Source organism: Macrobrachium nipponense, chromosome 22 (genome assembly GCF_015104395.2).
Source record: "Macrobrachium nipponense isolate FS-2020 chromosome 22, ASM1510439v2, whole genome shotgun sequence".
Classification (NCBI taxonomy): domain Eukaryota; kingdom Metazoa; phylum Arthropoda; class Malacostraca; order Decapoda; family Palaemonidae; genus Macrobrachium; species Macrobrachium nipponense.
Window position 1 is genome coordinate 7,344,183 of NC_087213.1, and position 25,817 is coordinate 7,369,999.

General features: G+C 39.2%; 1 protein-coding gene across 1 annotated transcript in view; it reads left to right on the forward strand.

Moving 5' to 3' along the window:
* LOC135198471 (DNA (cytosine-5)-methyltransferase 3A-like) overlaps positions 1 to 25,817 on the forward strand; it is a gene marked incomplete in the record, with an annotated part of 337,711 nt that overhangs the window by 225,129 nt on the left and 86,765 nt on the right. Inside the window, 6 exon segments of the mRNA XM_064226041.1 lie at positions 1,554 to 1,683; positions 1,685 to 1,705; positions 6,464 to 6,587; positions 18,674 to 18,827; positions 20,333 to 20,390; positions 20,393 to 20,435. Coding sequence (XP_064082111.1) covers positions 1,554 to 1,683; positions 1,685 to 1,705; positions 6,464 to 6,587; positions 18,674 to 18,827; positions 20,333 to 20,390; positions 20,393 to 20,435 — 530 coding nt within the window.

Genomic DNA, 25,817 nt, shown 5'->3' on the forward strand with positions numbered 1-25,817 from the left:
GAAAAAGTTTTTTCATAAATTCACCATAAATCGAAATATTGTGCTAGAGACTTCCAGTTAGTTGCAAAATTAAGGTAAATGATTGAATATTACTAAAATATAGCAGTTTTAGTTTAGCTTACAATTGCTTTTTTTTGAAAATTTCGGTAGTCAAAGTTGACTGAAGGTTGAAATTTTGGCAATTATCGTTATTTATATGAAAATATATCAAAACTGATAAAAGCTACAATCATGAGTATTTTATTGTTGTATTCTACATAAAAATGTGCACATTTTCATATATAATACTTCATGTAACGGCTAATTTACAATGGTACAAAAATTATGTCAAAGTGACGAAATAATTTTTTTGAGAGTGTGCACAGATACTTTTTAGTGTGGCAAGAAAAAGAAATTCGCGCTTGCGCAGCCTGCGTAACAATTGTAAACAAAACAACACCTTGATCCATTAACTCCCAGCATCCCCCAAGGCGCGTGATTCAAAAGTTTTAGGCTGGTAGTCCTATAAGTATTTTTCCGCGAATTTTAAAAAAAACTTTTGTAAGTCGACATAAAATACGTCCAGTCGGCACACGGGAGACAAAAAATGTCGACGTAAAATACGTCCAGTCGGCGTAAGAGGGTTAAATAGTTATGCTATGTGTAAGTTTTAGGTAAAAAAAAAGATATCTGGGTGTACATTTGCAATTGTAAAAAGTGTTTTAATAATTTACTCTCTCTCTCTCTTCATTGATTGAATATCATTGATGCTCCTCCATCCTCCACTAAAAAATTCAATTTTTTTGAATTCTTGATGAAGCAATTGTAAACCTGTACTGACATGAACAATGGAATTGAGAAACTGCCAACTGCTGATGTTATTTACTGTAAATAACGAGCATTTAAGGGATCCATTAAAATTGTCAAGTTGTTAAACCCTACCAATTCTCAATGGTGGCTTCCATAAGTAAAAATTTAAGAAATTTTTTTTCATCCCTCATGCAGTGGAGATCTCAAGATAGAATACCAGTAAATTAAAAGCTTCAGGTTATAGCCGAGACTGAATAAAAATGAGCAATAGGCAGGTGAAAGTGGTGTGCGGAACTGGAGAAATACACTAATGCTTATAAATAAGTAATGTGTGCATGTTTTCAACCAAACTTCTTTAATTTACAAGAAGAGGTATCTCCAAATATATCTCTTATAACAACTAATTGGCAATGAGGATATCTATAGTACTCAGTCAGCCAAAATTTAGAGGATGTAAACAATATCAAATGCAAATGGTGTACAGTGAAAATTTTTATATTCTGTAATAGTACAGTAACATTATGATGATAGTACTAATACTGTAAGTGGATATAACCAAGCAAAACAACTTTTAAGTCATCATAAATATAGTTGGACTGTTTCACTTTTGGAAATTATCACTTTTCTCCAAAAAAGAATTTGGTTTTGTACTGCAGATATGAGATAAATTCATGAAAATTTACCATAATTTTTTACCTCGTCTTATTTAAGTCATCTTATACACAGAAATATACAGTATTTAAATATACAGTATTTTATTTCAGGGTATTTTGTACAGGATGCATTGAACTTCTAGTGTCTCCAAAGGCAGTAAAAGATATTATGGATACTGACCCATGGGAATGTTTCTTCTGTACACCATATAAATTGGGAACCCATGGACTCCTTAAACCAAAGACCAGATTGGAAGGAAAAGGTAATATGTATGGAATGCAAGTTTATTTTGTGTTCATCTCTTACATTGCATTTCTTTCCTTATAGAAGCACCTTAACTTATCAGAGGCTTTTGAGGTCTGGCTCTCAGATAAGTAACAAAGACCCTAAATTACATAGCCTGCACTTTCATATCATATCTTTGTAAAATTCTTACAGCTTACAGTGATACCACAAAGTTCCTAGCCTAAAATAATCTGTGCTTTTTATGTAACATTCACTTAAGGGATTTGTATAAAATCATATCTCATTTACAGTGGTAGCCAATCAAAAAAGTTGTCATTGTAGATGGTAAGTGTTGAAGTCCAAAAAATTGAGGCCCATTTATGTGTGGTGTTCATGTATTTTTTGACATAGAAAAATGATCCCCTCCCCCCAAAATTTAGGAAATTCACAAGAGGGTTAAGTTTAGGTATATAGCCTAGGAGCAATGAGCAACCTCCAGATATAAACACAAACTAGCGGACTTCTTATTTTATGTAAGGAATTTCAAACTTTTTCATTTACTTGAGGAATTTCAAGAAGGTTACTCATTCTTGGCTATCAAGGACTATTGCTTTGTCCTGTCGTTTGGCTTTGTTATTCAGCGTGGTTTTGCTGGGAATAACAGGAACATTTCACTCAAGGAAATGAATCCCCATATTTATGATGAAACTTCCAACTTAGGTCTTGGCTCAAGTGCTGCTTAAGCTGTGCTAAGCCACCTTTGGATTTAACCTTCTAGACTATTTTCTTTATCCTTTTAGCATCCATTTGGTGTGCCAGCAAGTCCTATGTCCATTGAGAGAAAATTTCCCGATTTAGTCACTGGTTAGTCATCTGCGTCCTTTGAGAGCTATTGGATCTTATTTCTTCAACATGCAGAATAATTTTGTCCTGGCACATGAGTTGTCAGAATTATCGAACTTCCATAAACAATGTTATTGGCTATGACCAGTCATTTCTCATGCTTATTCTGTAGTACCCAGAGAGGGCTTGCTATGCTTGGAGTTAGATCTCACAAAATTTGTGCCCTTTCATCCTTCTGATTTTGAAGTATAATTTGTAGGTTTCTGCCATCCTTAGGTTAGTACCTGGGATTGTCAGAGCACCTCTGACAAGTTTTATCTTCATGATATCACACACATGATTTTATTTGTTATTGCTCATATACGAAACAAACCTTCAGTCTTATATTAGGATAATACTAGCGCCAAGCTGGAAACCGGTAGAATTAAAATTAAACTTGTGAGATCCAGGGACTATTGGCATCTATACCAGGTCACGGGGCATGTCTTACCAGGAATGCCCTCGGCGTCCCGTGACCAGCCAGTTACTTTCCTACCACCTTTAAGATAGGACGTGATTACTTTCTATCTGTTTTAAAGCTGGTTTTAGTTTGCTCGATTTTATTCATTTCACTTTTAAATTTTTCCTTTTAATTTTTCTTTCTCTGGGTGTGCTCAGTGTGGGTGTGATCTAAAAGGGGTGTGTACGTTGTGAGATGGAGATTTTTTGCTTCACCAATGGGAACTTCTTCCGGTTCTCGGAAGAGACAAAGGAAATGCCCTGGAGTGAGTGGGTTTCCTTGTTCAAGGTTTTTAATTCGGTGTCGACAGATCCTCATCCAACGTTGTAAGTAGGTGCAGAGAAAATGTATGTACTATTACTAATCCTTGTTCAGTTTGTCGCGGTTGGTCGGTGGAACAGTGGAGGAAGTTTTATGAGAAAGGCCAGTACAAGAGAAAGGAGACAACGCCATCTTTGGATGACCAAGCGTCGTCGGTTGCCTTTGTATCGGCAATACACCAGACCGCTCCATATGTTTCGTCGCTGCTTTTGATTTTTCCCATACTCCTTCAGTTTCTTACCCAGGAGGGGTTTTGGGTAATTTTAAGCATAATAGGACCCCTTGTCAAAGTGGGATATTCACTTTTAGTGATAAGGGAGTTGAATCAGTTGTCCTTATCTTCATGGTTTATACATCTGTTATCCAGCACAATTTAGTATTTGCTAGTAAACACCTCATGTCACCAGACTTATTTAACCCTTAAAACGCCGAGCCAGTATTTCCGAAAGTGTCTCCTGTACGCAGGCGGCATTCGCAAGTGAGCGCCGAAGTGGAAAAAAAGTTTTTTTTAAAAATCACAGCACGCTTAATTTTCAAGGTTAGGAGTTCATTTTCGGCTCCTTTTTTTTTGTCATTGCCTGAAGTTTAGTATGCAACCATCAGAAATGAAAAAAATATCATTATCATATATAAATATTGGAATATATGACAGCGCAAAAAAAAAATTCATATATAATTATACAAATCGTGCTGTGAGCAAAACGGTTAATGCTAATGAGTTCATTATTTTTTTTGTTGTATTGTACACTACATTGTGATAATTTTGGTATATAACAAACTGTAAAACAATCAAAGCAACACAGAGAAAATATTATCACAATATGAGGCATGAATTTGTAACGTGCGGACGTAAAAAAAGTGGTTTTCAAAAATTCACCATAAATCGAATTATTGTGCTAGAGATTTTCCGTTTGTTGCAAAATGAAGGTAATTGATTGAATAAATCAAGTGTTGTAGCTTACAATTGCAGTTTTTGACCATTTCGATCGAGTTAAAGTTGACCGAAGGTCGAATTTTTTCTATTATCGTTATTTATATGAAAATATTTCAAAACTGATAAAAGCTACAACCATGGGTTGTTTTTTTTTGTTGTATTCTAAATGAAATTGCACACATTTTCATATATAAAACTTTATGTAACGGCTAATATAAAACGGTGCAAACATTACAACAATCGACGAAAAAATTTATGATTTTTTAGGAAGAGTTATATACTGCGCGGACGCAAGGAAAAGTTTTTTTTTTCATAAATTCACCATAAATCAAAATATTGTGCTAGAGACTTCCAATTTGTTGCAAAATAAGGTAAATGCTTGAATATTACTAGAATGTAATAGTTTTAGCTTACGATTGTGTTTTTTTACCAATTTGGTCAAGTCAAAGTTGACCGAAGGTTGAAATTTTGGCACTTATTGTTATTTATATGAAAATATTTCAAAACTGATAAAAGGGAGAACCATGGGTTATTTGTTGTTGTATTCTATATGAAATTGTGCACATTTTCATATATAAAACTTTATGTAACGGCTTATATAAAGTGGTGCAAACATTACGACAATTGGACGAAAAAATTTCTGATTTTTTCAGAAGTTACCGCGTGGACGTAAGGAAAAAGTTTTTTCCAAAAATTCACCATAAATCGAAATATTGTGCTAGAGACTTCCAATTTGTTGCAAAATGGAGGTAAATGGTTGAATATTTCTAGAATGTAAGAGTTTAGCTACAATTGCATTTTTCGACCATTTCGGGCGAGTCAAAGTTGACCGAAGGTTGATATTTTGGCACTTATCGTTATTTTATATGAAAAGATTTCAAAACTGATAAAAGCTACAACTATGGGTTGTTTTTGTTGTATTCTACATGAAATTGCATACATTTTCATATATGTATAACTGAATCACGAAAGTTGGGAACGTGATAAATCCATAAATATATATGCCACGAAGGAAAAATAAACCAAGGAGGATCTGCAAGATCTTTCGACGTTAAAAACGTCCTTTACTGGAGCAGAGAGACTGCTCAGTAAAGGACGTTAACGTTGAAAGATCTTGCAGATCCTCCTTCGTTTATTTTTTCCTTGTGGCATATATCTTTATTTTCATATATAAAAACTTTATGTAATGACTAATATAAAATGGTGCAAAAATTATGTCAAAGTGACGAAATAATTTCTAGATGTGTCGCTGATGCTTTTTAGTGCGAGAAGAAAGAAATTCGCGCTTGTGTGCCTGGGTAATGCTTGTAAACAAAATAACAGCTTGATCCGTGAACTCCAGCATCCCTCAAGGCGCGTGATTCAAAAGTTTTCGCCTAGTAGGCCTCTAACTATTTTTCTGCGAATTTTTAAAAAAACTATTTTGCGTCAACGTACCATACGTCGGTTTGGCACCCGACAGACAATTTTCGTCAACGTTTAATATGTCCAATCAGCGTTTAAAGGGTTAATTTAAGCTGAATTTGCTAGGTTACTGTTTTAAATATGGTAAAATTTTAGAGTGTAATAGTGAGTGTTAGGCATATAGTATATGTTAATTGAGGTTAAGAACTATGTGAATTGCTGTGAATTTTTGAGATATATGCAAGAGCATGCTACTTCAAAACTTTTGTTGCTGAACAGAAGACCAGACCCCAAATTGTCTAGTAAGTTTAGGTGGTACTGTATCATTTGAGTTTGTCAAGTGTTCTCTATTGTAGATCCATAGAATTCTTCCTTGGCAAACTCATTTTTTGTGGATATCCTCCATGCATTGAAATGTTTTTTACCATATGTTGTAATTTGTTTCATTGGAATTGGACTTATGGCTGGTACTTCCACCTTCTTGACCCAGTCTAATTTATTCTTCCTCCTAATTGTGATTCATATACAGATTCATTAATTATAATTTCTAGTAGTCTCCTCCTGTCCCTTTCTTCAGATGGAGATTGGTACAAAAGAATGAGGACAGTATCACTGCAAGAACAGAGGAGTTGGCGGGGCATGCACATAGGAATCGTTTTTTTAAGTTCTTTTAGTGTATCTGGATGCTTTTGCACAGAGGCTATTTTACAATTAATGGATTCTGTAGAAAAACTTAATTTGATTGTTAAACATTTATTGAGATTGCGAGTTATACAAGTCGTTGTATTTCACAGGCTGCCAGCGGCCCTAGTGACCCTCAGGAAAACCTTCCAGAGGTTGAGGATGACACTCCTGATATTTCAACCTTCTCTCAGAAACCTATGAGAGTCTTGTCATTATTTGATGGGATTTCTACAGGTAAGTATACCCTTATGTTATTCATTTTATCATAATTATTAGTTTGACTGTGCCAGTGAATTCAAAATCAGTATAGTTATGTTTTTTCAAATGTTGATATGCCTGAAGGGAGTTGCATGGTTTGTGTCATAGTTAAAGTTAAAATTGGTTTTAGTGTAAGGAATTACAGTGCCTGCAAGAACAACAAATCAACTACTATACAGGTTTAACTGGCAAAAAAAATCTGATACACAAGAAAATTTTTTATTTTTTTCACTTGCGTCCCTGCCATAGGAAAAGTGAGTGACTTAACTTTGCTTGGTGTAGTTGTCTCAGACTTACTCTGCTGTTCTGCCAAGCTTCCAGTGAGCCACATACACTCATTGAGGAAGAAGCTAATTTATGTCAATGTTAAATTCCACCATTTTCACTTTTCCACGAATTTTGCTGCCCTATAACTTTGTTGTAAGTGGTCAGAATGGGTCGAAAAGCTTTCAATGGAAGAGAAGAGCTGTGTCTTTACCCTGTTAGAACAAGGCAGGTTGTGATATGCATCGCCACAGACCTGAAAGTCACTAGGATGGCAATTTACACCCTCAAGAAAGCTGTTGCATATAGCTCCCCTGCACTGCACCACCCAGAAAATCTGGCTCTGGGGCCAAGAAGACATCTGTTCTTACTAACATGATTATGCTGAGAGAAGTACACTGCGCGTCAAAATAATTGTCGCGTTTCAAAACGCGACAGTTTTTTTTGCCGCGAATAAGGCGACCCCCATATCTATGGGGAAAAATCGGTCTGGGAGAAACGACTAATTGGCCAACACAAACTGAGTCATTTGTCTCACTCCAGCGTGGGAAAAACAAAGTAACCAAAAGTTATCGGTCAGTGTTCTTAAGTGATTTATGAAGAGTAGACATCGATCGTGACCTGCCTGATTTTTTGGATCACGCTTCCAGAATTTTCTTGTGAAAGTGTGTGTGTACGCTAGTGTACTATGTCTACAGGGTATACCTCATTTGAAAATCGTGTACGAGTTGTGCAGTTACACAGTGAAGGTTATAAAACTGGCGAAATTAGTAAGAAAAATTGGTGTAAACCAGCGAACTGTGCAGCGCATTTTGAAAAAAATACCACGACAATGGAGACCAGGAAGTACCTCGTGCTTCTACAAGTTCTGGGAGGCCACGTATCATTAGTAACAGGGGTTTAAGAGTGTGGGCAGGGATATTGAAGTCAATCCGACCCTTACTGCCAGAGAACTTAAGGTTGCAAATCCAGATATAGTGGCAGGAGCTTCTGTTAGGACCATACAGCGGCGTTGAGCAAGGACTTGAAATATTCAAAAGTGAAGGCGCGTAAGAAGCCGCTGATAACCACTAAACAAAAGAAGACTCAACTAATTTTGCACGTTCTTACAAAGACTGGCTCTGGCAAAATGGCGTCAAGTGCTATGGAGTGACGAAGCAAGTTTTTTTGTTTCGGACAATAAGGGAAAGTGTGTGTGTGGCGAAAGTCGACATCAGACCCGCTGGACCCCAAGTACCTTGCCACGTGTGTGAAATTCCCTTCTTATGTAATGGTATGGGGTTGTTTTGGTTATGGTGGTAAAGGTAATTTGGTAATATTACCTCGTAATAATACTGTTATAAGGACTCGTATTACACACTGTTGAACGAGAATTTGGAGGAATCTTTTGAGCTCAGTAAAACAAGTATTTTTCAGCAGGACGGAGCGCCTTCGCATACTGCGAAACAAAATATTAATTGGTTCAAGGACTGATGTGGAATTGATTTTATACAAGACTGGCCAGGTAATTCCCAGATATTTCGCCTATTGAAAATCTATGGGCGATTATGAAAAGAAAATTACAGGACGTTGACACGACAACAACTGAAAGTTAGAGAAAGAGTTGAAACGTATCTGGACAACCTTGACGAGAAGCTCCTGCAAAAACTTGCAGATTCCGTCCCCAATAGACTTAAAGAAGTTCGGAAACGTCGGGGAATGCCTATTAAATATTAGGCTAGGAGTTGGTGAGTGTTAACCTATTTTTTTTTATTTTTTATTACTAACCTTATTGATTTTTAATTAATATTTTCTTTTCCGCAACATGTTTTTTTCTTACGAAATCGCTACCACGACAGTTTTTTTGACGGGTACTGTATTAGCAAATCCTTCCATAACTGCCATAGATTAAGAAAAGCACCCTTAATTCTTGAAGTCTCTGTATGGACTATTTAATATTGTCTGGAGAAGGACCTCATAATGCCTAATTATCGTGCCTCCAAGATGCCTAGCTAACTGTAGCAATGAGGAAGAAACGGCTTAATTTCTGTAATAAATACAAGCACTGGACCCCTGAGCAGTGGCAGAAAGTGATATTTAGTGATGAAAGCACCTTCAGGTTGGTCAGGGGTGGCTCCAACATTGTCCTTTGTCCAAGTAATGTCTTGTTTGACCCTGGTACACAGTGAAACCAGTGAAGCACCCTGGCAGTGTTGTGGGGTGTTTTTAGTGGAATAAGGGCACTTGTGGACTGTGTTTTCTTCCTAAGAATGTTAACAATGAATGGCAGTAATTACGTTGATGTTTTGAAGTTCTGTCACATGTTGGTGATGTGGGGTAATCATGAGAGTGACTTTTTTATGCATGATGCATGATGGTGCTCCTGCCTTCAGGTCAAAAGCTCTGAAGAAGTTCTTTGTGGACAACAATACCAGTGTTTTGGAATGGCCAGGCAATTCCCCAGACTTGAATCTGATCGAAAATGTCTGGAATAAAATGAAAAATTAAATTTAAAAAAAACCAACCAACCAACATCCAGGACCTGAAGAAGGCACTTAGGAAATCTTGGATCACCATGGATGCCTCCTACTTCTCCAGCCTCGCAAATTTGATGCCCAGGGATAATCAAGAATTAAGGGAACATGACCATGTACTAAGTGTACAATTAAAATAAAATGCATAAAAGTTACATCTAAATGAAAATAAAACTAATTTTTTGTTTTTTATCCAAAATTTCTTAATGTATAGATTTTTTTGCAGGCACTGTACATCTTATTTAGGCTGTAAATGGACCTTGCTGTCAAACTTCTCAGTTTCAGAAGTCTTAATGTTCCTCACTCTGTTGGACTGTGGAAACACACCATTTCCCTTTATGCCAAAAAAAAACATTGAGTATAAAGTTATGAAGAGGATGAATCCCTTTTAACCAATAAAATGTGACCTCTTGCAACTTGGTTGCAATGATAAGTGTCAAGTAGAATCTTGGAAAGGCAAGATTAGGGATGCTTCAGGAGTCTATTTCAAGGGGAAGAACTCTTGGTGAGATGCAGGAGGTCCAGAAACCATTCTTGGTACAGACAAAAAGGGGAACATGAGAGTTATCTGAGACAAAAACCTTTACTGTTTATACAAAATAGCAGCAAAATAATTTCTGAGAAAAAACCTTGAAGATGTAACTTTTCTAGAAAACTCCCATTCTAAGTCAAGACAAAATGTTTAAAAGTTTATGTAATGTATGTAAATGCTGAAATTAAAAGGATCCCATGAATCCTAAAATTACTGAAACAAGCATGCTACTGAAAAGAGGAAAAAAGTTCTAACTTAGCCTGAAAGATCACTAAACAATGAATACAACAAATCAAAATGGAATTAAATAAATGAACAAATGTTTGAAGGAAAAAAATGAAGTTATGAACACTGCAACTATCAGACAAGGAAATGAGAAACCTCAATGTTGGGAGAGGTGACCACATGGCCCCTTAGTGCAATTTGGCTTGGGTATGGTAAGGAAAGCGGGTTTCCTGTGCCTTTGGCTTCTGCAATTTAAAAAGCATCCTATAAGTGGTTCAGTAACATTACTTTAGCTGTGTCTTTGTGCATGTTGCAGGCATTTAGAAAATAATTTACGCTTGTGGAAATTACATTATGTATCCCGTGGTGTAAATCTTGGACTGTAATTGTAGAATTTAATTTCTGGGCTCAGTTCGTGTCGCTGCGCGAAATATCCTTTAATCCATTATTTCTAAGGTAAATGCACTAACACATACCAGAGAATAAATAAAATAAAGAAAAGGTCAGTACTACTGACTCGCTCAACCGACCCTCCAAGAGGGTGTCGGTATGAACACTAGGGCGAGTGAGACCACTACACGAACCACTTACCAATAGAAATCTCCTACTACAAAACCCCCACAAGAGGGGAGCCGACCCACAGAGTGGGCAGCAACTACTACTACTCCATCCCATGCTGCCGACTGCTGCGCCTCTGGTGGACATCCTTTTCAGTTAGCGCACTGTGTACACACGTACCCTTTTTTGTTTTTTTGCTCTTGTGTTTTTGTGCCCTTACTTGGATTTAACTAATTATGGAGCGTGCAGCCATCGCAGCAGCTAAGTTAAGTAATCTGTTATTGTTGCTATTGGGTTTTTCCAGCCTTGAGTCAGTATTTGCCCGCGTTTTTTTAGGTATAAATACTGGCTCTTGGTCGGAAGCATGGCGGCATTGTTCTGCCTCGTGGCGGGTTCGTTCTTGTCTTCCATACCTAGAACCTTCCCTTATTTACTTTACGCTCTATTGCTAGTTATCTATATATGTTAGGGGTCCAAGCCTACTTGGTTTATGTCATGCATGCATGTCTTCTTTACCTTGCGTAGGCATCTTCCATCCAGACCCTAGCCACAGCTCTTAGTATCGGCCCCGGCTAGCTTTGAGTGGTAGACTTTCTTTCGGGTTAGTCGTACACTCCTGGATTTTTTTCTCCTACTGATTTACTTTCTTACTTTATTTTAATGTAATTTTAGTTATTTTATATATTTTAGGTTAGCCTACAGCGTCTGGCATATTACGTAGCCTAGGTTTCCGTATTTCATTGGTCCCCACCAGTTTATTGCTTCCTCTCATCAGTTCGGTTGCTTCTCTATAGCATCTCACTGATTAGTTGGTTGCTTTAACCTAGGCTATGTTTTTTTTCGTTGTTGTTTTATTTCTCATGTTACCGCTCCCGTGGTCACATAGTGATCGCGAAGCAGCCAGGCGCCCGTCCAGTCACCCTACCCTCCTCCCGCTCTTCCATAGGGCCGGGGGGGGGGGTAGGTCTGTCCTCGCTCGCTCCCACATTACCCGTGCCTGCCTCCCTCTCTCCCTAGGCGGAGGGAGTAAGGGGGGCTGGACAGACCCAGGACTGGACTTGACCGTTCTCTCTTTGCTTCATGGTGCGCTCGGATGACTAAGGGGGGGACTGGCCTTCCCCCCCGTCGTTACTCCGTCGCTCCGTTGTTGGCTCGAGGTCTGTTTCGCCCTCTCGCTCCTTCCCGGTTTACTGGTGCTTTTTTATTTTTATTTTACCGGAGCTCCGGCATTCACGTGGAAGGTTGCTAGTTCACCCTTGCGGGCGGACTTCAGGCGTACAGTTGGTCTTTTCTAACCACCCCGTCTCGCTGATATCGCGACACGAACACCGCCGCGCACCGGAATTATTCCGGTACGTACCAGTGCTTTAGGCTTAAGTGTTTAGTGTTTTAATTTAAACTATCATAAGTTTAATTTAAGCTAGCCTAAGCCGAATCCCTCCGTTACCCACGTTATCACACCGGACCTCTCCGGGTTCTAGCCTATTCAGGCGGTAAGGGAGGGAGGGGTTATCCCCAAAATTTTTTCGCGCTCCGGCATGCAGCGGAGTTCTTTTAGCCTATTAGCCTGTAAGTGATGTCTTTTACGGTACTCATGTATCTTTTCACTTACAGACCCACCAAACTGTGAGCATCCAGGATGCAATGCCATGCTCCAGGAACCCTGTGGACATGAAGTCTGCAGGTCCCATGCTCCATGCGCGACTCCGCACGGGAATCTGCAGGTCTGGTTCCACGAAACCTGCACCATTTGTTTACGATCTTGTGAGTCAGCTCTTGGACAGGGTAAAGTATTCCCAACTCCGTTCGGTAATCCCAAGGAAATGTTTTAGTTCTTAATTAATTTAATTTTAATCTCTTATTTTAAGCTTAAGCTCTTTTTATATGGATGTTACATCCCTATGTCTTTAGACTAAGCCTATTACTTAAGTTTTTAATCTTAAGTTTAAACTTAAAACTAATGAATGCCCTCTCTTCCAGGCTCCCGCCGTTAGAGATACCGCCCTGGCAACCCTGAGGGCTTGGGTCGGCGGTTTCGGTAAGAACGCCGCCAAGGGACAGCCCTACATTCTGGAGAAGAGGTTGGCTGTCCTAATCTTCCCCAGGCAGCAAGGTCAACGGGTTACGTCGACCCGGCAGAGGCAGCCCCGACTATGGCGGCGATTCAACAACAGCTCGCCGCTTCGTTAAAGGAACCAGGCCAAGATATCTCGTCGGACGTCGCGACACTTGATCTAAATATAGAGCCCAGGTAGTGTTGACGACCTGTTGGTCGAGGTAGGTACGTGGACGCCCAAGGGCTTCCCTTGGGCGCCACTGGTCTTCTACTCCTGCTAACTCTCCAGCTTCCTTCCAAGGCTTTACAGGAGCTGAGCTCCTTATACTTCTCCTGACGCTTCAGTAAGACCTAAGGTCAAGGGACAGACGGTTGTAAAAACCCTCAAAAAGACGTCGTCGTCGTCCAAAAAGACTTCGTCGGCGTCAACATCTCTAAGTCTCCGGCTACAAACCCCGGAGCGGAGAGGTCTAGAGCTTCTGGTTCTAGCTCCAAATCCTCAAAGAGCAGGTCTTCCAAGGAGAGGCCACATACTCCGGCTGAGTCAGCCGTTTCTCCTCTCCCCCCTTGGTACCTGTTCGAGTTACCCAACCACCTCCGCAGCAGCTCCGGCTTTGGATCCCAATGCTGGACTGTTGCAACATGGGAGACTTGGTCGGCTCTCTGAGGAACAGTATGGAGCAGATGTTCTCCCGGTTGTCCGACAGGATCACGTCCCAGGACAACATCATCGCCGGACTTAGCCAGGCTCCTCTAGCTACTCCCCCACCTTTCGGCACCGGAATAGCTCAGCTCCCACCTCATGACTCTCTGCCTCCGTTCTCTATGAATAACCCCTGGAGGGTGGCGTCATACGCCCCTTTCCAGGACGGTCTTATTTCAATTCCGGAGTGTGGTACTCGAAGGATTGAGGACTTCGAGTTCTACGGAGGGTCTACAACCACCGTTCATTGGCTACGCCAGACTCACTGACGCAGCCATGACTAGAGATGACAAAGTCCCTAAGGAGACAGTCCTCTACTCACGTGACCAGGCTCAAAGAGAATGGCTCAGGTGTTTAGAGGACATGGATTGTTCTAACACGAAAATTCAACCTTTCAAGAGTCCCTTCACCATTTTCACGATGGAGGAGGAACTCCGCTTCCCTTCCTTACCAAAATAGCTACGTCACTATCCCAGCGGCCCAGAAAGGGGATCCGTTGCCAAACAGCTAGGGAAGCAGACCCCACAATCTTTCCTTGCTCCCTCACTCGGAGAATTGTGGAAGATTTACCCACCCTTTTCGGCGGGCAACTCAAGCCAGACTGGGGGGGGGGCTATGGATCAGTTTGGTGAGAAAGCTGCCTAGACTTCCGGACAGCCTCATTCAGGCTGAATTTGAGGCCAAGACTAGCTAGCCAGGTCCATTAATACCATGGCAATGACGGAATAGTGGCAACCATTTCTTACGGCTCTGAGCCACTCTTTAAGCTTCTCACCAAGTCACTGACGCAAAACAGTTCAGTTCTGACATGTTGAGTTCGCTACAGCCAGAAACTAACTGTCGGAAACTGTCCTCCAGGAAGCAACTATTCGTCATGAGCCGAATAAGTTGCTTTCATCAACATCTGGGGGGCAGACCTCTTCCCTGATGCAATGGTAAAGGAGGTCCAGGCGGAAGCGACAAGGCTTAACCAAAGCCTTAAGGATCGTTGTGGGGTCTCACCGCAAAGAGACGCCAAGACCAATCAGCAAGGGGTAAGGCTCAGAGGAAACCGAGACGTTTTCAGCCTTACCAGAAAGCAACAACGCTTCGCCCAGGCTGTTTCGACTGTTCCGTTGGTACAGTCAGCCCAACCCTCTACCTCCAAGGCTCAATCACAGCCCATCTACGTGATTTCCCCCCCAGCCTCAAACCTTCCACCTCCTACGCTGTCTCCCCAGCCTTCAACCAAGTGTTCGAAGGCCAGGCCTTTCAGCAATACGACCGCTCGGGTAGGGGAGGCAGAGGTAAGGGATCCTTTCGTCAGAAAGGATCAGGAAGGTCTCTTAACAGGGAAAACACTTCCGGGAGGCCGCGGAGGTTACTCAACCCAGCAGCAATGAGAACTTGAAGGTAGGAGGGAGGCTGTTTCTCTTCCGCGGCACCGGTGGGGATTCAGCAAGTGGGCACAAAGTATTGTGTCGAAAGGCCTGGGTTGGAGTTGGATTGCGAATCCACGCCTCCACCCAGACCTTTCCTTCAACTTCCATCAAAAGAATTGACGGAGTATGCGGAGGAACTCCTTCAGAAAGGAGCAATAGCGAGAGTCAACAGATTAAAATTTCAAGGGCGCTTATTCAGCGTTCCAAAGAAAGGCTCACAAAAAAGAAGGGTAATCTTAGACTTATCCCGTTTAAACTTGGCCATTCGCTGCGACAAGTTCAAAATGCTCACCATCTCGCAGGTGCGGACCTTACTTCCCCGTGGGGCCGTCACCACCTCTATCGATCTTACAGACGCATACTATCATATCCTATTGCAAGACACTTTCGCCTTATCTGGGCTTCAAGATAGGAGATCAGGCATTCTCCTTCAAGGTAGTTCCCTTCGGTCTGAAACGTGGACACCCAGGGGTGTTCACGAAGTTGGCGGAAGTAGTCGTCCAACAACTGAGGTCTCAGGGGATAATGGTAGTAGCGTATCTCGACGATTGGTTGATTGGGCTCCAACAGTCAAGGAATGTCACAAAAGCACACTGAAAGTAATCCAGTTTCCTAGAGTATCTAGGGTTCAAGATAAACAGGACAAAATCAAGACTCACTCCGAAGTCCAACTTTCAGTGGCTGGGCATTCATGGAATCTATCCTCCCATACTCTGTCGATTCCATCAGCCAAGAGAAAGGAAATAGCGAAGTCAGTAAAGCAATTTCTAGAACACAAATTTGCTTCAAGGAGAAGCCAGAAAGAATCCTGGGTTCCCTCCAATTTGCCTCAGTGACAAACATCTTGATGAAAGCCAAACTGAAAGACCTAACCAGAATCTGGCGCTCACGAGCAAATGTCAGATCCAGGGACAAGTTGTCATCAGTCCCACAGATTCTACGGAATCGTCTACGCCCTCGGGCAAAAGTGAAGAACCTGTCAATATCAGTACCCCTTCAGTTTCCTCCTCCAGGGATTACCATCCACACAGACGCTTCATTAAGCGGCTGGGGAGGATATTCTCAGTTCAAGAAAGTTCAAGACCTGGTCACCCCAGTTCCGCCGGCTTCACATAAACGTACTAGAAGCGATGGCAGTGTTCTTGACTCTGAAAAGGTTACGTCCGCCAAAGAACTCCCACATAAAAGCTAGTTCTGGACAGCGCAGTGGTAGTCATTGCGTAAACAGGGGAGGCTCCAAGTCACGACATCTGAATCATGTCATGGTAGCCATCTTCTTCCCTGGCGGACAAGTTCAGTTGGCACCTCTCCTCCACCCATATAGCTGGAGTGAGAAACGTCATAGCAGATGCTCTATCCCGCTCAGTTCCTCTGGAGTCGGAATGGTCACTGGACAACAGTTCGTTCCAATGGATTCTACGGAGGGTTCCAGGTCTACAAGTAGATCTATTCGCATCTCAAGCGAACCACAAACTCCCATGTTATGTGGCCCCCAACCTGGACCCTCTGGCCTATGCCACGGACGCCCTGTCCATAGATTGGAACAACTGGGAGAAGATTTATGTCTTTCCTCCAGTGAATCTTCTCCTGAAGGTACTGAACAAACTCAGGACGTTCAAGGGTCAAGTAGCTCTAGTAGCCCCAGACTGGCCGAAGAGCAATTGGTACCCTCTGATTCTGGAACTGGGTCTTCGTCCTCTTCGAATTCCCAATCCCAGGCTCTCCCAGTCAGTACAAAACGAAGACTGTGTTCGCTTCCTCAGGAATTCTCAAAACCCTAACTTTATGGACTTCATGAAGTTTGCGGCTAAAAAAGATGCAGATATTGATCCACGAAATTATTCTTTTCTTGGAATCTGATAAAAGAGATTCAACTTTGAGACAGTATGATGCTGCAGTCAAAAAGTTGGCAACCTTCCTGAGAAGAATCAGATATTAGAATCATGACAATCAATTCAGCTATATCCTTTTTCAGATCTTTATTTGAAAAAGGCTTAGCAGCTAGCACTATTACGACAAACAAGTCAGCCTTGAAGAAGATTTTTCAACTCGGGTTCAACATAGACTTGACAGACTCTTACTTCTGTCTATTCCCAAGGCTTGTGCTAGACTTAGACCTTCAGTGAGGCCTACGTCAGTATCGTGGTTCTTGAATGATGTTCTAAAGAACTGGCTTCAGAAACAGACAATACGACATGTTCATTTATAATGCTCTTAAGAAAAAAACTATTTTATTAAGCTTGGCTTCAGGAGCTAGAATTTCAGAACTGTCGGCGTTATCCAGAGACCCGAATCATATAGAATTTCTTCCCACAGGGGAAGTTCTACTTTCTCCGGAACATAGTTTTTTAGCAAAGAATGAGGATCCTTTGATGAGGTGGGAACCGTGGAAGGTTATACCCCTTCCACAAGATGTTTTCTCTTTTGTCCAGTATCGACCTTACGAGCCTTTCTGTCCAGGACGTCCTCATCCTCGTCGGGTCCTCTCTTAAGAGAGAAAAATGTGGTACTTTATCTATTAAAGGTATTAGGCAACAGATCCTGTACTTTATTAAGCAAGCCAACCCTGATTCCTTCCCTAAAGCTCATGATGTCAGGGCAGTTGCCACCTCAATTAACTATTTCCAACACATGAATTTTGATGATTTAAAAAAGTATACTGGATGGAAATCGCCGCCAGTATTTAAGCGTTCATTACTTAAAGAGTCCTTGGAAAAGCTCTGAAACTTTTCAGCAGTTGCGGCGGGTAACATAGTTTCCCCCGACTCTGCTTAATCTTAAGTTGAAGATCCAGTTCTCCTTTCTACCTATCTCATTCAACAGTTTGTCTATGCCTACCATGTTCATCTACGTCTACCTTGAGTCTTAGCTGCTCTTGTGATGCTACAGTGGGTGTCCCTTATTTTTTTTTGCTAGGGTCACCCACAATTGTTTGTATATTCTGATCTCTATGATGTAGTCCCCTTATTTTTATGCAGGGGTGACACATCTACATTTGCAATGGTTACGGTTTTTGTATACTAAGGTCATATACATTTGTTTATTATATTATTTTCTAAGTTTGTTCAAATTCAGTTTATTATTATATTGCTTTATTTACTTTGTACATATTACTATACACAAATGTTAAGATCAACATATATTCCATGTAAGCCCTGTACATATATGTTGAACTTGAACTTAATTTTAAGGAATATTTTCTAACTTGTATAATTGTGTATATGTATATTTCTTGGCAATTATATTTCTTTATTTTATTTTAAGTTTTATTGAGACCTTATTTATTTATTTTCTTTACAATCTTGTGCTACCCATCCCTGCGCTCAAGATTGTCTGCTAACTTCAGGATGGCCACCAGAGGCGCAGCAGTCGGCAGCATGGGATGGAGTAGTAGTAGTTGCTGCCCACTCTGTGGGTCGGCTCCCCTCTTGTGGGGGTTTTGTAGTAGGAGATTTCTATTGGTAAGTGGTTCGTGGTAGTGGTCTCACTCGCCCTAGTGTTCATACCGACACCCTCTTGGAGGGTGAGCGAGTCAGTAGTACTGACCTTTTCTTTATTTTATTTATTCTCTGGTATGTGTTAGTGCATTTACCTTAGAAATAATGGATTATAGGATATTTCGCTGGGCGACACGAACCAATCGCCCAGAAATAGATTTTTCCTTACGTCAAAATCCCTTTTTCCTTACATTAATGCATACCACTGTTCATGACATTTTTCATCTAGGAAAGTGAGCCTGTATTTTGATGAAATAAGTAAGAAAACCAATTGCCTCAACAATATTTTTCAGGTCTGTTTGTACTGGATAAACTAGGATTAGAGATTGAATTCTATTATGCTGCAGAAATCAATGAATCAGCCAAGAATGTTGCCTCTTTAAATTTTGGTCCTAGAGTTGTTAACATTGGTGATGTACAAGCAGTCTCAGACAAGAAGGTCAGTATGTTTAATTCTCAAGAAACTTGGTTATCTGTAGCACCTTTGCTAACTTGTGATTTCTCATCTGGATCATTCTTGACTTTGTAACCCTTAATGGACAGACATGCTCAAATGAGTAGCAATAATAGGTTTTGGGTGGATGACGGAGTCCCACTCGTGAATAACAATATTGTGCGCCATTGTTTGGGGGAATTTGGTGGGAAATAGGTGCCATTACCTTGATAGCCCATAAATTCACTAATGGCAACTTTTAGACTGGCTAAAATCAAATGGGCAGCTCATGACAGAGTTAGTTGTGATCTTGACTTCAAGGGAGGGTGTACCACATCTCTGTCTCACATGTAGTCTTTTTTTTAAATTTGCTCATAAATATACCAAGGGGATGCTGATGGTTTTAGTTCTTATCTTGTATGATAGTATATCAGTTGTAAATATGATTTTGCATACAAATATTAGAAAAGATGTTTAAATCCAAAAAAGTTACTGCATCTTCGTTCTCAGTAAATTTACGTAAATTTTTTACAACAAATATGCTCAGAATTTGTTACTGATTTTATTTCCTATCTGTTCTGATGTCGTATGAGCCATAATTATAATTTTACAAAATATAAGAAAATTATTTTTTCAGAAAAAACATGAATAACTTGGTGAAATTTATGATTATCATGTAAAAGAGGACACCCAAAGGGGTATATAGTCATTTTCAACTTTTCGTGGTAGGTAGGGAAAATTTTTTAGAATTTTGTTTCTTACACCATGTGCATTGCATCTCTTACTCTTTCAGTTGATGTATTTTTTTCTTAAATTGGCTGACCTCTTAATTTTCCCCGTCCTGAGATGCAGCTATATTGATTTTTTATCCCATCCATTAAGGGTTAATTGAAGTTCTAGTTATAGTTGCTCTTATACAGATTTAATTCCTTTCTTATGGATTGGTTTCAGCGTAAAACTATAAAGCTGTAAATTTTATATAAAATAGTACCAGATTAGGAAGTTTCTAAAAGCGCAGTGCCTGAAGGTTCAGAAGGGTAGATTTTAAAAAAAAAAAAAAATCTGTTAAGAGCTTTTTTATTTCATGTTGATTTTTGTGTGCCTCTGACCTGAGTGCAAATTACATAGGAAGTGTGCAGCTTGAGGAAGTGCTTCATGTGATGTAAATATTGCAGCACTGCCATACCATGTTCTTTCTCTTTACTACATTTGTTAGTTGCATTTTTTGTAATTGCTTTTCCCTGGCATTTAATGCTTTGTGAAATAAGGATTTGCATAGATTTACTATAAATGTGATTGATAATAAAGCTTTCTGTGGTGATCATTAGCAGTGTTTTCCTTAGTAGTGAGCTTCAATGTTGCATCCTACTATCTTTATGGAAGTTTTACATTCTCCAAGGGACGTAGATAATTTTTTTTATATTAGACTATTGATACTATTATTATAACAAATAAAATGTAATTTAACTAATCTTCATTAATGGATAAATGTATTGTATGTTTGCTACAGATTGGGCAGAAATGTGCCCCCATTTGATCTCCTTATAGGTGGTTCACCTTGCAATGATCTCAGCCTTTGTTCCCCAAAAGCTTTGTTAACCCAAATAGAAAAGGATTGTTTGGTAGTTTTTTATGTTCTGATTAATCAGAAGTAACCATAGAAAAGAAGGCTCCAACTTAGTTAGAAATCGTATTTAATTAATTTTCCACTGATATATTTGATGTGTTCTTCATTGGATTGTGTAATAAACTAGTCTACCCCTTTCTCCATCTCCCACTCATCATTATGGTATCATTCTCTCTCATGCTGCCTTCATTGCTGCATTTCATCAGCTTAAGCACTAACCTTTAAGGGGAATTAATACAAAGCAACATTCTCCTTTAGCATCTTCCTCTTTGATGGTGTGGTGGCCCCTTTTGTGTGTCTCAGATCTTTTCCAAGGGGGCGTCTACACCCTGATGCTGTCTTTTTTCCCAAATAAAAGGAAGTTATTTGTTGGGTGTTCTCGAGTCTCATTCCCTTGCTCAGATGCCAGCCTTTCCTTTCAGTCTTCCTGTTGATATTGGAAGTTGGATTCTGCCCTTTCCTAGTCCAGTGCTTGCTTTCATGTGCTGTGCTTTTGATTCTTGACAACTAAGGGGAGCCACTTTCAAATTATGTGGCTGGATGAGTCAGTATTTTCATTGTGTGCTGTGCTTTTTGTGTTTTTTTTTTCACATGCATCTTTCACGCACTATGATACCACCTCCTGTCAGTGTCCTTGATTTCTGCTGCACTGTCATAGTTCACAGTTCATCAATTTCTGGGTTTCTGCTACACTGTCATAGTTCACGGTTCATCAATATCTGGGATTCTGCTGCAGTCAACTTCTCCTTCCTTTTTGTTTCTTGCAGTTCTACTGCTCAGGTTCCTACTGTTCTCTGTGGTTTCCCTATGCCCAGGGATTTTGGGAGCCATGTTTTCCATGTCCCCTACAAGGAGAAAGTCTTGTTTTCATCACATGATATAGTCCTCCTTCAAGACCTTTTTTTCCAGCTCTCTCCTGTCTGTTTGTGATCAAAAGTTTTGCTGGGAGCCAGTTATTGATGATTGTGCAACGTGAGGTGATCCCTTTCCCATTCACACATTTTATTTTAGTGTCTTACCAAGCAGTTATTGTATACTATACTCCATGTAATGTACAGTCCCATTTTCTACAGCATGTAGTATTAGGATTTTAGCATGTACCCCTTGTAACGTTAAGTTTTGACTTTCGCAATAAGCCTAGGCTATGTTAGCAGTTGCTACCGTGGCATAGTCTTAGATTCTGACAAACTAAGCAGCTAAAAGCTTAGAATATGCTTATAAATGTATAAAAAAAAAATCAGTATACAGTCCCCCCCCCCCATATTCATGGTTTCAAGACTCGTGGATTCGCCTGTTCACAGAGAATTTTTCTTGTTGAGCTTATTTATAAATTATTCTGGGAAAATAGCAATTTGCTGACTTTTTCACCAAGAAATATTCACTAATTAGTGTACTAGTCAGTGGACCCCTTTATTCGCGTTCTCTGTATTCACGGATTTCTCTCAGGAACATTTCCCCTATTATGAGAAAATATCCACAAATTCTTGGCTCTTTTTATTTTTATCAAGCTCATCATAAAATGCACTTTTTGTGATAAAACTATTTAAAAAAAAACCAGGTGAAATGAAAATTTTGAGTGGGTTTTTCTTGAGTTTTAACTAACAAAATAGGAGGTTTTAAGCATTTTTATAGGGTTCCAACTATTTGTGGGTTCTAACTATTCACGGGAGTCTCTGGTACGCATCCCCTGCAAATACGGGGGACCACTGTATTTTTATGTTTGTGGACTTTTTCATAGAGAAATATTGACTAATTAGTGTAGTAGTTTGATGTTATTTTCATGACTAAATATATTTTTTATGATGAAAAAGGATTTACTAATTTTCAAACAATATTATTCAGTTTAATGATCTCTCTCTCCTCTCTCTCTCTCTCTCTCTCTCTCTCTCTCTCTCTCTCCTCTCTCTCTCTCTCTCTCTCTCTCTCTCTCTCTCTCTCTCTCTCTCTCTCTCAGATATGTAATTGCTCAGTGAGACACTGAAATAAAAATGTAATTTTTATAATAAAAGCAAGATTTAATTTACACTTCCCAAGCAATTACATAATCAGAGCCCTCCCTCCTCCCCACAGGTGGATGGTTTTTAGGTCAAAACATATTGGAGACACCTGGCCAATCATATCTGTTACTCCCAAAAGTGTGGATCTCTGTCTTTTCTTGTACTTTGAAGACTGCAGGTTTAGTAGTATTTTTCATAACATTTTGGGTGCTGGGTACCCACACACAATTTCAAAGGGATTAATACATGAACAGATTAGGGGCTCCCACATACAAAGGCTTGTTTTATTATAGTCTGCTGTGAGGTTGTTATACCCATCTATCTTTCTGCAGTGAAAATTTTGCCCTGTTTGAAGTTATTGGGTGGAGGGCTCAAGGGATGTCAGTTTTTTTCTGCTGTTTGTTCTTTTTCTGAATATTTCTGGGTACTTTATGATCTCTCCTTGTTAGATAGCCTGTACTAGGTCCTGAACAGCATGTTCCCTTCTGTGGAGCTCCATTTCCTGAAGTTTGAGAAGTCTACAGTGGGCTTTTTGCATGTAAGTCTCAATTCTGCTCAGAGGCTTTGCTGCTTTGTTCCCCTAGTTGAGTTGGGATTCAGGTTAATGATGATAATGAATTTCTCATTGTAGGTTCATTAATCATAATCTTTTCTTTTTAAAGGGCCATTAATCACTATCTTTGATGCTTTCCTCCCCTCCCTTCCTTCCTTCTCTTCATGCAAAAATGTATTTTTTAATTTTAATATTTTAGCAATATGTATTTGTTGTTTTACAATACTGCAATGTACTTGTTACTCTTAAAAAGTAATATCTGTAATGACAGTGAAGAAATTTAATACATTTGTGGTTTTACGACAGCACAGTACAAGATCAGTGACATCAATGAAGAAATTAAATGAATTTGTAGTTTTACAGCACTTTAGTACTGTACTGTGCTGTACTGTTTAAAAATATAATAGTTTATAAGGGCAGCACAGGACCTCTGTGTCTGTCTGTCTGTCCTGGTTAAAACTTGTAATTCAATTTTCGACCTGTTCCCTTCGTCCGATGGACTTGAAATTTTGCATGGTTAGTCAATCCTGGGGACAATGCAATGTACAACCTTACATAATCAGTAGATCAGCAGTGACCTCTAGTGACCCTATAGTGACCTCGCCCAGTAGTAGTATCTCAGGATTTGTATGAAAATCTTCGAATTTTTCATACCTTCTTTGACTTGGTAGAATAAGTTAATAATCTTCTTTGGCTTGACAGGATATCTTATGTAGTTTTTTAGTTACAATCATAAATCTGTTACAATTTCAGCATAATCATAAATCAGTTACAATTTCTGTCAAAACTAAAAGTAGAAAATAAAATGAAAGAAAAAAATTTAAACATCTTTATTAAAATGCACTAAAAAGTAAAAGAAATTATTTTTTGAGACACCAGGATTTTCGTGCAATTAATCATGTCTACAAAAATAAAAGTGGTGGGCCCTCCAAACGTGGAAGGACATCCTACAAGAAAAAAAACAAATACAGTGGTACCTTGACCTATGAGTTAATAAGTTCCATGGCTGAGCTTTGTTAGCTCAATTTCTCTCACATCAAATCAATTTTTCCCCCCTTGAAAAATACTTAAAATGCCCTTAATCCGTTCCAACCCACAAAATGCCACCCCATATTTTGATGTTTCATGTTATTAAATAAAGGGAAATATACATTTCTAAATAACAAATATTGTATACAAATATAATAGAAAGAGTATGTAAAGATGTAATAGTGTTTATACCGTGTACAGGTAGTGTTCAAGTTACGATAATTTGCTTGGCGATAATTGTATGATAGCCTACGGGAGAAAGAGACCAAATTATAATAGTGTAACTTTATCCCATCTTCTAGTTTAATAAGTTCAAAAATGGCAAAAGAGTATGATGAAAGTATTGTTTTAATGTTATACTCCATGCATAGATGTGTACAACCACGAACAACCAAAAAAGAAACAACTTTCTTTTGCAAAGTACAACCGAATTGGATAACAACATCTGTTTGCCCCATATTTCAACCATCGTACGACAGTAAACAATTACTGTAGTTATGTTATAAATGATGTTATGTAGACTAGGACCGAGATATTATTATGTAATAACTATATTCATTATAGATTAAAGATCAACAAGGAACTATATTGTTAAATTTAAACCAAGTTGTAGCTGAAGCTGAGAAAACTGTTCACGCTGCTCATGGCTATTATCGTACATTGGCAACAAGGATATAACTCCGGTAAATTTATGCCATCAAACACAACCCTAGATAAAAGTGAGAGAAAATAATTTTATAATCAAAACTACTGGGATTGAAAGAACACATTTTACTGTTGTTTTCACGCTAATAAAAGATAAATAACATAAAGCTCATATTATGATGAAAGAAAGTGAAAATAGCCAACGGAATCACATAATTGTTTTACTCAAAAACATGCTGCCAACGCATTCTGTTAATGAAAAAAATAATTTAGTTCACAATCACAGCAAAATGTATTCAAGTCATATTTTCACTTAAAAACAACCTTGTCTCACATTAGTCTAGTATCTAGATATTTGTTTATGCTAACTATAGCAAGAAAATTCACTCAGATTTGAGTTAGATAAGTCGAAATAAACTCGTATTTGCCATCAGCTGATTTCCAAATCAAAACATTAACCTCTATGTTAGTATTTTATAATATAATATTAGCATACATACTAGATTATTGAATACAGTGAAGTACAGGCAGCCCCGTGGTTAACGGGCACAATCGCTTAGTGGCGAATTGGTTTTACGGCTGCTGTACTAAAAAATAATCAAGGTATTTTTTACAGCAACAATTTTCGGTTAACAGCACCAGCTAGCGCCGTTATGTCTGAACGAGTATATACATTTGTAGAAATACCGTTCAGACCATAGGTTATGCAGATGATATTAAAAAATTTATTTATTGAGATTTATTACATAGGTATTAGGGCAAACTATATGCCCCTGACGCTGTTCTATGCCAAAAATATAGTAAATAAGTGCAAATTTAATTATGGATGTGCTGATTTATAAATGTTCATGCTTTTATGTTTAAAGTGTGTATGAAAATGTACTATTACGTATAGGGTATTTACATAGGTTATTTTTGTTTCTGCACATAAATATGATACAAAGGCAGCTTTTGAAACTTCCCTCCGGTTATCAAAAGGACGTTTTTTTCATGGTTGTTGTTCTGAGCTGCCACTTGCCACACTTCCGAAAATACCAAGTGAAAAAAAGTGCAAATAGCGATTGTCGATTTATAAATGTTCATTTTTATACATTCAACTTACCTGTCAGATATATACATAGCTATTGACTCCGTCGCGCCGACAGAATTTCGA